This window comes from Bos taurus, chromosome 6 (genome assembly GCF_002263795.3).
Source record: "Bos taurus isolate L1 Dominette 01449 registration number 42190680 breed Hereford chromosome 6, ARS-UCD2.0, whole genome shotgun sequence".
Lineage (NCBI taxonomy): Eukaryota > Metazoa > Chordata > Mammalia > Artiodactyla > Bovidae > Bos > Bos taurus.
This window is the reverse complement of record NC_037333.1, coordinates 78,485,216-78,503,476: the sequence shown is the minus strand read 5'-3', so window position 1 is coordinate 78,503,476 and position 18,261 is coordinate 78,485,216. Positions and strand designations below refer to the sequence as shown.

The 18,261-nt window shown below is 36.3% G+C and overlaps 1 protein-coding gene across 1 annotated transcript; it reads left to right on the top strand.

Annotated features, from left to right (window-relative positions):
* Positions 1–11,418: 11,418 nt before the first annotated feature.
* LOC785233 (PMS1 protein homolog 1-like) lies at positions 11,419–12,791 on the top strand. The gene is given in 3 exon segments (XM_059887890.1): positions 11,419–11,685; positions 11,688–11,878; positions 11,880–12,791. Coding segments are annotated over 3 exon segments (1,173 nt in total). The 5' UTR covers positions 11,419–11,441; the 3' UTR covers positions 12,618–12,791.
* Positions 12,792–18,261: the final 5,470 nt, after the last annotated feature.

Genomic DNA, 18,261 nt, shown 5'->3' with positions numbered 1-18,261 from the left:
CTGTTTTACATATAGCTGCCCAGTTCTTCCAGCACCAGTTATTGAAGAGACTGTCTTTTATCTATTGCATATTCTTGCCTCCTTTGTCATAGATTAACTGACCACAGGTGCATGTATTTATTTCTGTTCCATTGATCTATGTGTCTGTTTTGATGATGTAGTTTTCTCATATAGTCTGAAGACAGGGAGAATGATTCCATCAGCTCTGTTCTGCCTTCTCAAAATTTATTTTGTTATTCCTGGTCTTTAGTGTTTCCATTTAAGTTTTAAAATTATTTCTTCAAGTTCTGTGAAAAATGACATTGTTAATTTGACAGTCATTGCATTTAATCTGTAGATTGCTTTGGAAAATATAGTCATTTTTACGACACTGATTCTTCCAATCCAAGAACATGGTATCTCTTTCCTGGGTAATATTTTTTAAGATTTTCTATGTATGTGACCATGTCATCTTTAAATAATGAGTTTTCTGTCTTCCTTTTTGAGTTGGGTTTCCTGTGATTTCTCTTCTTGTCTGTTGCTGTGATTAGGAATTTGATACTGTGTTGAATAAAAGTGGCAAGAGTGGACATATTTCTCTTGTTCCTACCTTAGAGGAAATTCTTTCAGCTCTTCAGCATTGAGGATGACATTGGCTCAGAATTTGTTAAATATGACCTTTATTATGTTGTGGTATGTTCCTTTACACCCCACTTTCTGGAGAGTCATTTTCATAAATGGGTGTTGAATTTTGTCCAAAGCTTTTTTCTGCATCTATGTAGGTGATTGTATGGTTTTTATTCTTCAGTTTATTGATGTGATGCATCACACTGATTTAGTATATGTATTGAAAAAAATCTTACATCCCTGGGATAAGTCCCACTTGATCATTTTGTATGATCCTTTTAATGTATTATTGGATTTGGTATGATAATATTTTGTTGAAAAATTTGAATCCATGTTCATCAGATATTGGCCTACAATCTTCTTTTTCTGTGATATCTTTGGTTTTGATATCAGGGTGATGCTGACTTCATAGAAAGAGTTCAGAAGTTTTCCTTCCTCTGTAGTTTTCTGCAATAGTTTGAGAAGAGCAGGTGTTAACTCTTCTCCATATGTTTGATAGAATTCATCTGTGAAGCTATCTTGTCCTGAACTATTATTTGTTGGAAGTTTTAAGGTTACTGATTCATTACTGATAGTTGATCTATTTGTGTTTTCTATTTTTTCATGGTTCAGTCTTGAGAGATTGTGCCTTCCTAAGAATTTGTCTATTTCTTCTATGTGTCTGCTTTATTGGCATGTAGTTGTTTGTAGTAGTCTCTTAAGACCCTTAGTATTTCTGTGGTGCTCCTTGTACCTTTTCCTTTGCATTTCTGCCTTTAATGATTTGGGCCCTTCCCTTCTTTTCTTGATGATTCTAGATAAAGGCTGATTTTTTTTTTTAAATCTTTTCAAAGAACCAGCTTTCAATTTCATTAATCTTTTCTATTTTGTTTTCTTGTTTGACTTTTAGTCTCTATTTCATTTGTACTCTGATCTTCATGATGGACTAAATATTTATAAAACATCCCTTCCAATAGCAACAGACTACACATTCTACTCAAGTTCACATATGACATTCTCCATAATTTATCACATGCTGGGCCACAAAGCAAGCCTTAGTAAATATTTTAAAAACTGAGATCACATTAAGTATCTTTATTGAACACAACACTATGAGATTACAAATCAACTACACACACAAAATGTAAAAACAACAAAAAAAGTAAAAACATAAACACATGGATGCTAAACAATATGTTACTAAAAGAAACAATGTATCACTGAAGAAATCAAAGTGGAAATAAAAAACTACTTAGAGACAAATGGCAATGACAGCACAAATATCTAGTACCTATTAGACATGACAAAAACAGTTCTAAGAGGGAAGTTTACAGAAATACAATCCTATTTCAGGAAACAAGAAAAATCTCAAATTAACAAGCTAAACTTACACTTAATGAAAGTCCATAAAGAAGAACAAACATAGTCCAAAGTTAGTAGAAGGAAAGAAATCATGAAAATCAGAGCAGAAAAACATGAAAGAGACATAAAGAAAGCAATAGCAAAGAGCAAGGAAACTAAAAGCTAACTCTGAGAAGATAAACAAAATTGATAAACCTTTAGCCAGGCTCATCAAGGAAAAAATAAAAAAGGAAGAAATTTCAAATCAATAAAATTAGAAATGTAAAATGAGAAATTAAAATAGATGACACAGAAATACAAAGATTTCCCAGCTGATACAGTGGTAAGGAATCTGCCTGCCAATGCAGGAGATGCAAGAGATGCAGGTTTGATCCCTGGTTTGGGAAGATCCCCTGGAGTAGGAAATGGAAACCCACTCCAGTATTCTTGCTTGGAAAATTCCATGGACAGAGGAGCCTGACTAATGTCCATGGGGTCACAAAGAGTTGGACATAGCTGAGCAACTGAGCACAGGTACATAAGAGACTACTATATGCAAGTATATATCAATAAAATGGACCACCTACAAATTCTTAGAAAGGTATAATATCTGAAAACTGAACATGGAAGAAATAGAAAATATGAACAAAACAATCATAAGTATTGAAAGTAAGATAAAAAAATTCTCAACAAATACAAGTCTAGGACCAGATGACTTCACAGATGAATTCTATCAAATATTTAGAGAAGCGTTAACAGCTATCCTTCTGAAACTTTTTCAAAAAATTGTAGAGGAAGAAGCACTCCCAAACTCACTCTTTGAGGCCATCTTCACCCTGAATACCAAGCCAAAGAAACATACCATAAAAAATAAAATTATAGAACAATATCACTGATAAAGATAGATGGAAAAATCTTTTTAAAAAATGCGAAGTGACTCAAATAATAAATGAAAAGTATCGTGCATCATGATAAAGTGGCATTTATCTCAGGGATGTAGGAATTTTTCAATATCCACAAATCAATCAACATGATATACCACTTTAACAACTAAAGAATTAAAAAACATATGATCATCTCAACAGATGTAGAAAAACCTTTTGATAAAATTCATCATCCCTTTATGAAAAAAACTCTCCAGCAAGTGGGGATTGAAGGAAACCACCTTAACATACTAAAGGCCATACCTGATAAACCCACAGGTAACAACATACACAGTGGTGAACAGCTGAAATCATTCCCTCTAAAACAAACAACAAAACAAGGATGTCCACTCTTACCACTTCCATTTAACATAGTTTTGGAAGTCCTAGAAACAGCAATGAGAGAAGAGAAATTAAATGAATCAAAATTGAAAAGAACTAAAACTGTCACTGTTTGCAGACAACATAATACCTTACATTAAAAAAAAAAAAAATCCTGAATGTACCATCAGAAAACCAGTAAAACTCATCAATGAATTTGGTAAATTTGCAGGATACAGAATTAATATCCAGAACTCTGTTGAATTTCTACACACTAACAACAAAGTATCAGAAACAGAAATTAAGGAAACAATCTCATTTACCATTTACCATAAAAAAGAATAAAATATAGGAATAGGACACTCTTTGATGGTTTTGAACTGTGGTGTTGGAGAAGACTCTTGAGAGTCCCTTGGACTGCAAGGAGATCCAACCAGTCCAATCTAAAGGAGATCAGCCCTGGGTGTTCTTTGGAAGGAATGATGCTAAAGCTGAAATTCCAATACTTTGGCCACCTCATGCGAAGAGTTGACTCATTGGAAAAGACTCTGATGCTGGGAGGGATTAGGGGCAGGAGAAAAAGGGGACGACAGAGGATGAGATGGCTGGATGGCATCACCGGCTTGATGGACATGAGTTTGAGTGAACTTCGGGAGTTGGTGATGGACAGGGAGGCCTGGCGTGCTGTTATTCATGGGGTCGCAAAGAGTCGGACATGACTGAGTGACTGAACTGAACGGAACTGAGGACACCCTTTGACATAAATTGCAAGAATAATTTTTTCAATCCATTTCCTAGACTAATAGAAATAAACAAATGGGATGTAATTACACTCAAAAGTTTCTGCACAACAAGAAAACAATAAAAAAAAAAAAAAAGGACAACTACAGAATGGTAGAAACCATTTGCAAATGATGTGACCTACATTCTCCAAAATTTACAAAGAGCTCATGAAGCTCAATAAAAACAAACAAACAAACAAAAAATGAAACAACCCAGTCAATAACTAGACAGAAGACCCAAACAGACCTTTCACCAAAGAAGACATGTAGATGTCCAAGAAAAACATAAAGATGCTCAATATTGCTAATTATTCAGTTCAGTTCAGTTCAGTCCCTCAGTCGTGTCCAACTCTGTGACCCCATGAATCGCAGCATGCCAGGCCTCCCTGTCCATCACCAACTCCCGGAGTTCACTCAAACTCATATTCATCGAGTTGGGTGATGCCATCCAGCCATCTCATACTATGTCATCTCCTTCTCCTTCTGCCCACAATCCCTCCCAGCATCAGAGTCTTTTCTGATGAGTCACCTCATCGCATGAGATGGCCAAAGTATTGGAGTTTCAGCTTCAGCATCAGTCTTTCCAATGAAAACCTAGGACTGATTTCCTTCAGAATGGACTGGTTGGTTCTCCTTGCAGTCCAAGGGACTCTCAAGAGTCTTCTCCAACACCACAGTTAAAAAGCATCAATTCTTCAGCACTCAGCCTTCTTCACACTCCAACTCTCACATCCATACATGACCACTGGAAAAACCATAGCCTTGAATAGATGGACCTTTATTGGCAAAGTAATATATCTACTTTTGAATATGCTATCTAGGTTGGTCATAACTTTCCTTCCAAGGAGTAAGAGTCTTTTAATTTCATGGCTGCAACCACCATCTGCAGTGATTTTGGAGCCCAAAAAAGTAAAGTCTGACACTGTTTCCACTATTTCCCATCTATTTCCCATGAAGTCATGGGACCAGATACCATGATCTTAGTGTTTTGAATGTTGAGCTTCAAGACAACTTTTTCACTCTCTTCTTTCAGTCTCATCACGAGGGTTTGTATTTCCTTTTCACTTTCTGCCCTAAGGGTAGTGCTATCTGCATATCTGAGGTTACTGAAATTTCTCCTGGCAGTCTTGATTCCACCTTGTGCTTCTTCCAGCCCAGTGTTTCTCATCAAGTACTCTGCATATAAATTAAATAAGCAGGGTGACAATATACAGCCTTGACGTACTCCTTTTCCTGTTTGGAACCAGTCTGTTGTTCCATGTCAGTTCTAACTGGTGCTTCCTGACCTGCATATAGGTTTCTCAAGAGGCAGGTCAGATGGTCGGGTATTCCCATCTCTTTCAGAATTTTCCACAGTTTATTGTGATCCACACAGTCAAAGGCTTTGACAGAGTCAATAAAGGAGAAAGAGATGTTTTTATGGAACTCTCTTGCTTTTTCCATGATCCAGTGTGTGTTGACAATTTGATCACTCATTCCTCTGACTTTACTAAAACCAGCTTGAACATCAGGAAGTTTACGGTTCACATATTGCTGAAGCCTGGCTTGGAGAATTTTGAGCATTACTTTACTAGTGTGTGAGATGAGTCCAATTGTGTGGTAGCTTGAGCATTCTTTGGCATTGCCTTTCTTTGGAATTGGAATGAAAACTGACCTTTTCCAGTCCTGTGGCCACTGCTGAGTTTTCCAAATTTGCTGGCATATTGAGTGCAGCACATTCACAGCATCATCTTTCAGGATTTGGAATATCTCAACTGGAATTCTATCACGTCCACTAGGTTTGTTCTCAGTGATGCTTTCTAAGGTCCACTTGACTTCACATTCCAGGATGTCTGGCTCTAGATCAGTGATCACACCATCGTGATTATCTGGGTCGTGAAGATTTTTTTGTACAGTTCTTCTGTGTATTCTTGTCATCTCTTCTTAATATCTTCTGCTTCTGTTATGTCCATACCATTTCTGTCCTTTATTGAGCCCATCTTTGCATAAAATGTTCCTTTGGTATCTCTGATTTTCTTGAAGAGATCCCTAGTCTTTCCCATTCTGTTGTTTTCCTCTATTTCTTTGCATTGATCGCTGAAGAAGGCTTTCTTATCTCTTCTTGCTATTCGTTGGAACTCTGCATTCAGATGCTTATGTCTTTCCTTTTCTCCTTTGCTTTTTGCTTCTCTCCTATTCACAGCTATTTGTAAGGCCTCCCCAGACAGCCATTTTGCTTTTTTGCATTTCATTTCCATCGGGATGGTCTTGATCCCTGTCTCCTCTGCAATGTCACAAACCTCAGTCCATAGTTCATCAGGCACTCTATCTATCAGATCTAGGCCCTTAAATCTATTTCTCACTTCCACTGTGTAATCATAAGGGATTTGATTTAGGTCATACCTGAGTGGTCTAGTAGTTTTCCCTACTTTCTTCATTTAAGTCTGAATTTGGCAATAAGGAGTTCATGGTCTGAGCCACAGTCAGCTCCTGGTCTTGTTTTTGCTGACTATATAGAGCTTCTCCATCTTTGGCTGCAAACAATATAATCAATCTGACTTCGATGTTGACCATCTGGTGATGTCCATGTATAGTCTTCTCTTGTGTTGTTGGAATGGGGTGTTTGTTATGACCAGTGCATTTTCTTGGCAAAACTCTATTAGTCTTTGCCCTGCTTCATTCTGTATTCCAAGGCCAAATTTGCCTGTTGCTCCAGGTGTTTCTTGACTTCCTACTTTTGCATTCCAGTCCCCTATAATAAAAAGGACATCTTTTTTGGGTGTTAGTTCTAAAAGGTTTGTAGGTCTTCATAGAACCGTTCAACTTCAGCTTCTTCAGTGTTACTGGTTGGGGCATAGACTTGGATTACCGTGATACTGAATGGTTCGCCTTGGAAATGAATAGAGATCATTCTGTCATTTTTGAGATTGCATCCAAGTACTGCATTTCAGACTCTTTTGTTGACCATGACGGCTACTCCATTTATTCTGAGGGATTCCTGCCCACAGTAGTAGATATAATGGTCATCTGAGTTAAATTCACCCATTCCAGTCCATTTCAGTTTGCTAATTCCTAGAATGTCCAGATTCACTCTTCCCATCTGTTCTTGGACCACTTCCAATTTGCCTTGATTCATGGACCTGACATTCCATGTTCCTATGCATGTATCTGTAGAAGGCACTAATTCCCAAAGATACATGTGCCCAATGTTCATAGCAGTGTTATTTATATTAAAACAGTTTAGACATGGAAGCAATCTATATGTCCACTGACAATAAATATATACAGAAGAAATTGTACATGTATACAATGGAATGCTACTCAGTTATTTAAAAAATGAAATAATGCCTTTTTCAGCAACATGAATGGACTTATAGATTATTGTACTAGGTGAAGTAAGTAAGAGAAAGGCACATATCATATGATATTATTTATGTGTAAAGTCTAAAAATTGATACAAATTAACTTATTTACAATACAGACTCACAGACATAGAAGACAAACTTATGATTACTAAAGGGGAAATGTAGGCAGAAATGAATTTGGAATTGAAAGATACACACTACTCTATATAAAATTAGTAAACAACAAGGACTGACTGTAAAACACAGGGGACTGTATTCAATGTCTTGCAAAAACTAATAATGGAAACAAATCTGTAAAACTATACATATATCTATGTATGTGTATATCTACATCTCTTTGCTGTATGTCTGAAACATTGTGAATCAATTACACTTCAGTTCAGTTCAGTCACTCAGTCACGTCTGACTCTTTGCGACCCCATGAATCTCATCACGCCAGGCCTCCCTGTCCATCACCAACTCCTGGAGTTCACTCAAACTCATGTCCATCGAGCCATCTCATCCTCTGTTGTCCCTTTTTCCTCCTGCCCCCAATCCCTCCCAGCACACTTCATTAAAAAATAAAAACAACAACAACAAAATGAGGTATTGTTACAGATCCTTCATGATTTACTGTGGGAGTACATCCCAGTAAACTGATAATAAACTGAAAATGCAAAAAAAAATAAAATAAAATAAAAATTATACATCTTAGCTACTCAAAATCATAGCTTAATCAATGATTAAATCACACTCACAACCCTGATATTAGCTTGCTGCTGTGTTGTTTAGTCACTAAGTTGTGTCCAATTCTTTGCAACCCTGTGGACTATAGCCCACCAGGCTCCTCTGTCATGGGGTTTTCCAGAAAGAATACTGGAGTGGATTGCCATTTCCTCCTCCAGGGGATCTTCCCAACCCAGGGATAGAACCCACATTTCCTGCATTGGCAAGCAGATTCTTTATCACTGAGCCACCAAAATCATCTAATACAGAGTCAATTTTATATTAAATTGTTGAATTTCTCATAGTTGATTGAATACTTTAAGTGAAAACAGAATGGTTGTATGGGTACAAAATGTAAGTGTATTTTTTGTTTGACTTGTGATCCTATGACTGACTGGGAAGAACAGCTCCCTGCCTCTGTTAAGGATCATGAAAGAGTATCATATCACTTATCGCTAGCCCAGAAAAAGATCAAAATTTAAGGAACATTTTCCAGTGAATGTGTATCACTTTTGTGCCATCATAAATTTGAAAAATTTTAAATCAAGCCATTGTAAGTCAAGGACCATCTGTAAATTGCCAAAGTCCAAATCTCAAACAACACCAAATTCTGGCACAGATGTGGTGCATCAAGAGGTCTCAGTCATTGCTGATGGGAATGCAAAATGGCATAGCCACTTCAAAAGATAATTTGGAACTTTGTATCAAAACTAAACATATTCTCATCATACAACCCAGCAATCATGCTTCTTGATATTTATCCAAAGGAGTTGAAAACTTATGTCCACATGAAAACCTGCACATGGATGTATGTAGCCCCTTTATTCATAATTGCCCAAAGTTGGAATTAACCAAGATGTCCTCCATAGATAAACAGATAAATAAACCATGGTACATTAAGAAAAAGAAATATTATTCAGAGCTAAAAAGAAACAAGCTCTCAAGCCATGAAAAGAACATTAAACACATATTATTATGTGAAAAAGACAGTCCGGAAAGACGATATACTGTTTCCAACTATATGACATTCTGGAAAAGGCAGACTATGGACTAAATAACAGATCAGTGGTTGCCGAGGGTTGGGTGGAAGAAGGGATGAATAGGTGGCACGCGAAGGAGTTTTAGGGCATGAAACTATTCTGTATAATATGTAATGATGATTATATGTCATATATCATACTCATAGCATATACATCATTAAGAGTGAACTGTAACAAACTTTAGCATTTGAGTGATTATGGTATGTCCATATAGGTTCATAGGTTCACTGATTTTAATAAATCATTGTGATGATGGATATAAGTAGGGCAATCAAGCCTGTGTGGTGACAGGAAGTGTATGTGAACTTTGTTCTATTCACTCAATTTTCTGTTTCTAATAATGCTCTAAGTTCAGGTAAGTTCAGTCACTCAGTTGTGTCTGACTCTTTGCAACCCAATGAATTGCAGCACTCCAGGCCTCCCTGTCCATCACCAACTCCCAGAGTTCACCCAAACTCATGTCCATCTAGTTGGTGATCCCATCCAGCCATCTCATCCTCTGTCTTCTTCTCCTTCCTTCTCCTCCTGCCTCCAATCCCTCCCAGCATCAGAGTCTTTTCCAATGAGTCAACTCTTCACATGAGGTGGCCAAAGTATTGGAGTTTCAGCTTTAGCATCAGTCCTTCCAAAGAACACCCAGGACTGATCTCTTTTAGAATGGACTGGTTGGTTCTCCTTGCAGTCCAAGGGACTCTCAAGAGTCTTCTCCAACACCACAGTTCAAAAACATCAATTCTTTGGCACTCAGCTTTCTTCACAGTCCAACTCTCATATCCATTCATAACTACGGGAAAAACCATAGCCTTGACTAGACGGACCTTTGTTGGCAAAGTAATGTCTCTGCTTCTGAATATGCTATCTAGGTTGGTCATAACTTTCCTTCCAAGGAGTAAGCATCTTTTAATTTCATGGCTGCAGTCACCATCTGCAGTGATTTTGGAGCCCCCCAAAATAAAGTCTGACACTGTTTCCACTGTTTCCCCATCTATTTTCCATGAAGTGATGGGACCAGAGGCCATGATCTTAGTTTTCTGAATGTTGAGCTTTAAGCCAACTTTTTCACTCTCCTCTTTCACTTTCATCAAGAGGCTTTTTAGTTCCTCTACACTTTCTGCCATAAGGGTGGTGTCATCTGCATATCTGAGGTTATTGACATTTCTCCTGGCAATAATTCTCTATAGTTTATTATATATATATATATATATATATATATATATATATATATATATTAATAAAAGATTCAGGCTAGATTAACTTGGCCTTTGTTTCTTTACTTTGTTCTTCAGAGATTTGTTTATTGTTGTTTACTTTTGGTTTTCAGAGAAATTTGTTTGATGAAGAATCCAATTTATAAAACAGAAGACAAATATTGTCTTAATTACAAAAGATTTTTTGAAGAAAATTAGATATTTGAGTGTCTTTATATCTTCAGTTCAGTTCAGTTGCTCAGTCATGTCTGACTCTTTGTGATGCCATGAATCACAGCACGCCAGGCCTCCCTGTCCATCACCAACTCCTGGAGTTCACTCAAACTCATGTCCATTGAGTCGGTGATGCCATCCAGCCATCTCATCCTCTGTCATCCCCTTCTCCTCCTGCCCCCAATCCCTCCCAGCATCAGAGTCTCTTCCAATGAGTCAACTCTTCGCATGAGGTGGCCAAAGTATTGGAATTTCAGCTTTAGCATCAGTCCTTCCAAAGAACACCCAGGACTGATCTCCTTTAGGATGGACTGGTTGGACCTCCTTTCCTTTATGTCTTCACATGTATAGAATTGTATTATTGATATCTGTAGTTCATAGACCAAAAATGTGGACCTCCTCCAAAAAGGCACAAAATTGGTTGATAGAAACATTAAAACCAAGAAACACACAAACATAACTTTAGACATTCTGCAGTGTTTCACTTCATTTTTCCTTCTTATTGCTACACTTTGGCAGAAAGCCATTATTCATGTGTACATTCAATCAATAATCATTATTGAATATCTCCTTTACACAGAGGTACTGAAAATATAGTAGTAGGTAAGCAGAAATGAATTTGTTTATAATGAGTGCAGAGTCCTCCCAAGTGGGATGAGTTTGCTAAGAATATATTTAATTTATTGGGATGGGAGAAGAAAATATTAGATCTTTTATTTGCATATACATTTTGCTTATCTTTTTTTAAAAAAAAGTACACCTGTTTATGCCTCATAAGTTTAAAAAAGTCAGAATGTCAGTACCTGTAGAAATGCATATATATGTACATATTCATAGATCGTGGATTCATATTTTTTTGATTTGTAATCAAACAAATTTAGTCTTATATAATGAGACAGACTTAAACCAAACATAATTACAAACTGTGACATGTTCTATTAATGCAAAGCACAGAGTGCTTCTAGAGTATGTTTGAAGAATGTGGGAAGTGTTTCTGGTAGATTCAAATGTGGTAGATAACAAATCTGGACAGCTTACAGCTTATGATTTAATTAGCAATCGAGTAATCAAGAAACCCATGTCAGCAAGCCCCCTTTTTGTTCAAGATCATCGTGCTCAGTTTCTCACAGAAAATTCCAAGACCAGTTTGGAAGATGCAACAGGACAAATTGAAGAACTGTGGAAGACATTGAGTGAAGAGGAAAAACTGAAATATGAAGAGAAGCTGCTAAAGACTTGGAAAGATACAATAAGCAAATAAAGAGAGCCATCGAACAGGAGTCACAAGTATCATTAAAAGATGGGAAAAAAAGGATGAAACCCACCAGCGTGTGGAATTTGGCACAGAAGCACAAGCTGAAAACCTCACCATCTAATCAGCCAAAACTTGATGAGCTCTTTCAGGCCCAAATCGAAAAAAAAAAAGAACCAAAACATTAAAATAGTTCAGATCCCCTTCTCTATGGAAAACTTAAAAAAGAATTTTGATACACAGAAGAAATTTGACTTAGAAGAAAAGGACGAATTTTGCTTGATCCACAATCTCAAGTTTCCTGAGGCATGGCTGATTACATCCAAAACAGAAATAATGTTGTTAAATCCATATAGAGTGGAAGAAGCTCTGCTGTTTAAAAGACTTCTTGAGAATCACAAACTTCCTGCAGAGCCACTGGAAAAACCAATTATATTAAGAGAGAGTCTTTTTAATGGATCCCATTATTTAGAGATTTTACATAAAATGACAGCAGATGACCAAAGCTACAGCGGATCAATTTACCTGTCTGATCCTCGTCTTACAGCAAATGGTTTCAAGATAAAATTGATACCAGGAGTTTCCATTTCTGAAAACTCCTTGGAAATAGAAGGAATGGCCAATTGCCTTCCATTCTACGGAGTAATGGATTTAAAAGAAATCCTTAATGCTATATTAAACAAAACTGCAAAGGAAGTTTACGAATGTAGACCTCGCAAAGTGATAAGTTATTTAGAGGGAGAAGCAGTACGTCTGTCTAGACAATTACCCATGTACTTATCAAAAGAGGACATGCAAGATATTATCTACAGAATGAAGCACCAGTTTAGAAATGAAATTACACGGTGTGTTCATGGTCACCCATTTTTTCATCATTTAACCCATCTTCCAGAAGCTACATAATTATGTTTAAGAAAATTTGTTACTATTGAAGTCAATATGGTCATAAAATTATGAATCAGGTTTAAACTATCTGTGTACTATCATGAGTTAAATGGTTGTTTTGTAAATAAGGAATCACTGGCCTGTTTGTATATTGAAAATTTTTTCAAAATTATAAAAAATTAATAAACTAAAAAAAAAAAAAAACATGGAACAACATGTGCAAAAGTTCTGAGGCAAGAATGAGTTTTTCATGATGAAGGAACTGAGAGATACCTAGCGTAATCGAAGCCCAATCATCAAGGATAGATACAGGATGTTCTGATGAGGTTTGTCAGCCAGGTAACACAGAGGTTTGCAGGATGAATAAATCTGAATTTAGTGTTAAGTACAAAAACATGCCAGTAATTTTTTTAAATGAATGACATTAGGTTTATTTGTGTAAAAGATATACCTGACTGTTCTCTATATTATTTTTGAAAGGCTAATTGAAAATGTCTAGCAAACACCAGGAATTTTGTGCAAACCACATTGTAGAAAACTGTTCCTCAAGACATGATATAAAATTGGATGACATAAATTTGTGACAGAAAAGAAAAATTCTGGATTTGTCCTTTAAGATTTTGAGGCTTGTCATTTAAGCTATAACTAATAAGTGGCATTAATGACTAGTTTTTTGAATAGTCTAAAGTAACCTTGTTGGCTTTAAACTTATGGATTCAGAATGTATGTCTTTTACCCCCAGAATAACAAAGAAGCAGCAAGAAAAGAAGGAAAAAAAAAGGGGGGGGGAAGGAGAAAGAGGATGAAAAGGAAAATGTGGGTTGGGGGAGGATAACAAGCTAAAATTGATTGAAGTTAGATAAAAATTTTGTGTCAACATTAGAGTTTGCTACCATGTTTATTTTACCATAGACTCTCTCTAACATCAAACTTTATTAGGAATTAGTGTTTATCTGCCAAATAGGCCTGTAGACATGAAAAACTATCTTCAATTGGGCCTATACAAATGAAAGCCCTACTTTGACTTTAAGAATATCTTTTCATCATTTAACCAACCTACTTCATCAAAGGCCAGACACTGTATCTATAAACCTTTTATCAAATGCTCTGAATACAAGATAAAATCATAGCATAGCATTACTTTTCCTATGATAGTGGTTATTTTAGTTTTCTCTCCCTAATGCCATTTCTACTAAACCAAATAACATTTAAGTTCACTTTACAGAATTAACAAATTCTCTTTTTTAGGCATGAAATTATACAGGATAATATCAACAAGTTCTAACCTTCTATGAGTCTATGAGGTTTAATCATTCACTCTTCTCTCTTAACTAAGCTAAGAAGCCTGTAATGAAAAAAGATGATTGTGACCTGTTTTTTCTTTTCTTCTCTATTTTATTTCCTATTGATTGCAAGGATATCAAACTAGTCAATCCAAAAGGAAATCAATCCTGAATATTCATTGGAAGGACTGATGCTGAAGCTGAAGCTCCAATATGTTGGCCACCTGATGTGAAGAACTGACTCATTGGAAAAGACACTGACCATGAGAAATATTGAAGGCAGAAGAGAAGGGGACAGAGAGAATGAGATGGTTGGATGGCATCGTCAATTCAGTGGCCATGAGTCTGAGCAAACTCTGGAAGATATTGAAGGACAGGGAAGCCTGGTGTTCTGCAGTCCATGGGACTGCAAAAAGTTGAACACAACTGAGCAACTGAAAACAACAACAAACTTCCTGTATTCAGAGATTTTAGGTTAAGAAGTAGAGAGAGATTTAAAAACAAAACAAAACAAAAACATTTAATTTAAGGTTTGAGGTTGTAGTTTGAATGGTAAGGGTTTAGAGGACTCAAATTGTTTTCTCTATTTAATATACACACATACACATACACACATATCCCAGTCTCTGCTTATTTTAATATAATAAACATGAAAATTTACCACCTCAGTCTGTTTCAACTGGCACACAATTTGGGGGCATAGGTTTGATTTAATGTCTTAGCAAAGACCTGACTTCATATTGTTTCTTATAATTTCCTGAAATTTGAAGTTTACAGAAAAAGATACCTTTTTTAAACTGCTTTCATCTTTAGTCTTTGCATCCTGCTTTCATTTGTAATTAGATCCAACATTTTAAAACTTCCAAAATAAAAAAGATCAGTCTTGGCAGGTCTTTTTCAATTTGAGGCTCAGCAAGCTTGATCCTTGATTATTTTCCAGTTTGAATTATTTTGACTGTGGTATGATATTAGTCCTCTCATCCCTGAAGCACTCTTAAATTATCAATGAGTAGATACAAAGTTTTATCTTTATTAATTTTTGACTCTTTTGCTGACACAACTTAAAATATGTTAATATTAGTTTATCCTATAAACATTTGAATGCAACTTGAATCCAAAAAAATGTAGCATTGTCTGTTTGCTAGTTTTGGTTTGGCATAGAATAAAAAATTTCTTCCCAAGGGTATTTAAGTGGTAAATGATTTTAGAAAAAAATAACTAAAAAAAGCAGAAGAAAAACTAAATTTTTCAATTTTACCTAGAATTAGCTTATAAATAATCTTCTATCATTATAATATTTGAGGAAATTGGAATTATTTTAACATACTTTTAGATTATTTGGGGTCTCTAGATTAACACCTCATGGTTTGGTGGAAAGAATGCAAGCTTTGATTTTGGATAAAGTTTCCCATCCTGGTCAATAAATTTGTGCCTTTATTATCTGGGGAAAGTTATATCTCTCCAGATCTCAGCTTCTCTTTTGTAAGCAAAATACATTTTAGAGCTCTGAGAAAGACAGGATGAAGTAATTCATGGTACTGTAAATTTCTATAGCATATAACTATGATATGATAATATCTCCATCCTTTACATATTCTTCTTCCTTTCATCAAAGTCCTGTACTATAAAGACAGCCACACTTATCCAGAAGGCAATATTCTTTGGGAGAGTGACTCCTTTTTCCAGTATTAAGTGTAGTTCTTAGTTACTCTAATCTAATAATGGTACTCCCACTTTGCTTGCCAATGACTGGTCAAGGCCTTAATGTGTGATTCAATTCTAAGCAGTAAATATGATGGGCAATCAGCATTGGAGATATGGGAAGAATTTCTTGCCCCTTTAAAGTAAAACTTTAAAACTCATATTCTCTTTCCTGACATGTTTTAATGTCTGGATATATTGCCAGGGAATATGACAGCCATCTTGCTAAAAGCTTAGAGACAAAATCCATCTGAGAATGGCAGAAAGATACTGGGATTCTGCTTGTTATCACTAACCATCTGATTAACCATTGCTGGAACCACACTAACTCTAGGCTTTTTGTTAAGGAAATAATATGTTTTCCTTTATTTTAAATACAATTTAAAAGTTGCTGTTAAAAACTCTTAAAGAGTATGTCAAGGCTGTATGTTGCCACCCTGCTTATTTAACTTATATGCTGAATACATCATGCAAAATGCCAAGCTGGATGAATCACAAGTTGGTATCAAGATTGTTGGGAGAAATATCAACAAACTAAGATATACATATGATACCATCTTAATGGCAGAAAGTGAATAGGAACCACCCTTTTGATAAGGGTGAAAGAAGAGAGTGAAAAAGCTGGCTTGAAAATCAACATGCAGTATCGTGCATCGAACCTGGACTGGTGACTTGTTTCATATATGATATTATACATATTTCAATGCCATTCTCCCAAATTATCCCACCCTCTCCCTCTCCCACAGAGTTCAAAAGACTGTTCTATACATCAGTGTCTCTTTTGCTGTCTCATATACAGGCTTATTGTTACCATCTCGATGCACGATACTGGATGCTTGGGGCTGGTGCACTGGGACGACCCAGAGAGATGGTAATGGGAGGGAGGAGGAGGAGGATTCAGGATGGGGAACACAAAAAAAAAAAAGAAAAAGAAAATCAACATTCAAAAGACCAAGATCATGGCATCCAGTCCCATCACTTCATGGAAAAGAGTTGGAGTAAAAGTGGAAACAGTGACAGATTTTATTTTCTTGGGCTCCAAAGTCACTGGGGATGGTGACTGTAGCCATGAAATTAAAATACGCTTGCTCCTTGGAAAGAAAGCTATGAAAAACCTAGACAGCATATTAAAAAGCAAAGACATCACTTTGCCAACAAGGTCCATCTAGTCAAAGCTATGGTTTTTCCAGTAATCATGTATGGATGTGAGAGTTGGACCATAAAGAAGGCTGAGTGCTAAAGAATTGATGCTTTTGAATTCTGGAGAAAACTCTTGAGAGTCCTTTGGAAAGCAAGGAGATAAAAGCAGTCAATTGTAAAGGAACTCAACCCTAAATATTCATTGGAAGGATTGATGCTGCAGCTCACCCAATGGCAATGAGTTTGAGCAAACTCCAAGAGATATTGAAGGACGGAAAGCCTGGTGTGCTGCAGTCCATGGGGTTGCAGAATTAGACATGACTTGGTGACTGAACAAGATTTTCTATAATTTACAAATAATATATTCTAACCAATACATTGATGACTTAAGTATGTGGTAGGTGGTAACTGTTCAATAGATGCTATTTTCCTTATTTTACCCCATTTATCCCAAGTATTACACTAAGTATATCTGAAATTATTTTGCCTGATACAAAACTAAATGTTGTATAGGGGGAAAAAAAGGTTTAATCAACTGCTTGTTGAATCCATAGGGAATTTAAAACCAGTGCTGATTATGTGCTATGAATTACGTGCTAATTAAGATTCTATTAAGACCTACAAGACTCCTAAAACTAACACCCTCAAAAGATGCCTTTTTCATTGTAGGGGATTGGAATGCAAAACTACAAAGTCAAGAAACACCTAGTGTAATAGGCAAATTTGGCCTTGGAGTATGAAATGAAGCAGTGCAAAGGCTAATAGAGTTTTGCCAAGAGAACGCACTGGTCATAACAAACACCCACTTCCAACAGCAAAAGAGAAGACTCCACACATGAACATCACAAGATGGTCAACACCAAAATCAGATTGATTATATTCTTGGCAGCCAAAGATGGAGAAGCTCTATACAGTCAGCAAAAACAAGACCAGGGGCTGACTGTGGCTCAGATCGTGACCTCCTTATTGGCAAATTCAGACCTAAATTGAAGAAAGTGGGGAAAACCACTAGACCATTCAAGTATGACTGAAATCATATCCCTTATGACTATATAGTGGAAGTGAGAAATAAATTTAAGTGACTAGATCTGATAGACAGAGTGCCTGATGAACTATGGATGCAGGTTCATGACATTGTACAGGAGACAGGAATCAAGACCATCCCCAAGGGGGGGGGGGGGAATGCCAAAAAGCAAAATGGCTGTCTGAGGAGGAATACAAAGAGCTGTGAAAGGAAGATAGTGAAAAGCAAAGGAGAGAAGGAAAGATATAACCACTTGAATGGAGAATTCCAAAGAATAGCAAGGAGAGATGACAAAGCCTTCCTCAGAAATCAATGCAAAGAAATAGAGGAAAACAACAGAATGGGAAAGACTAGAGATCTCTTCAAGAAAATTAGAGACACCAAGGGAACATTTCATGCAAAGATGGGGTCAATAAAGGACAGAAATGGTATGGGCCTAACAGAAGTAGAAGATATTAATAAGAGGTGGCAAGAATACAAAGAAAAACTGTACAAAAAAAGATTTTCATGTCCC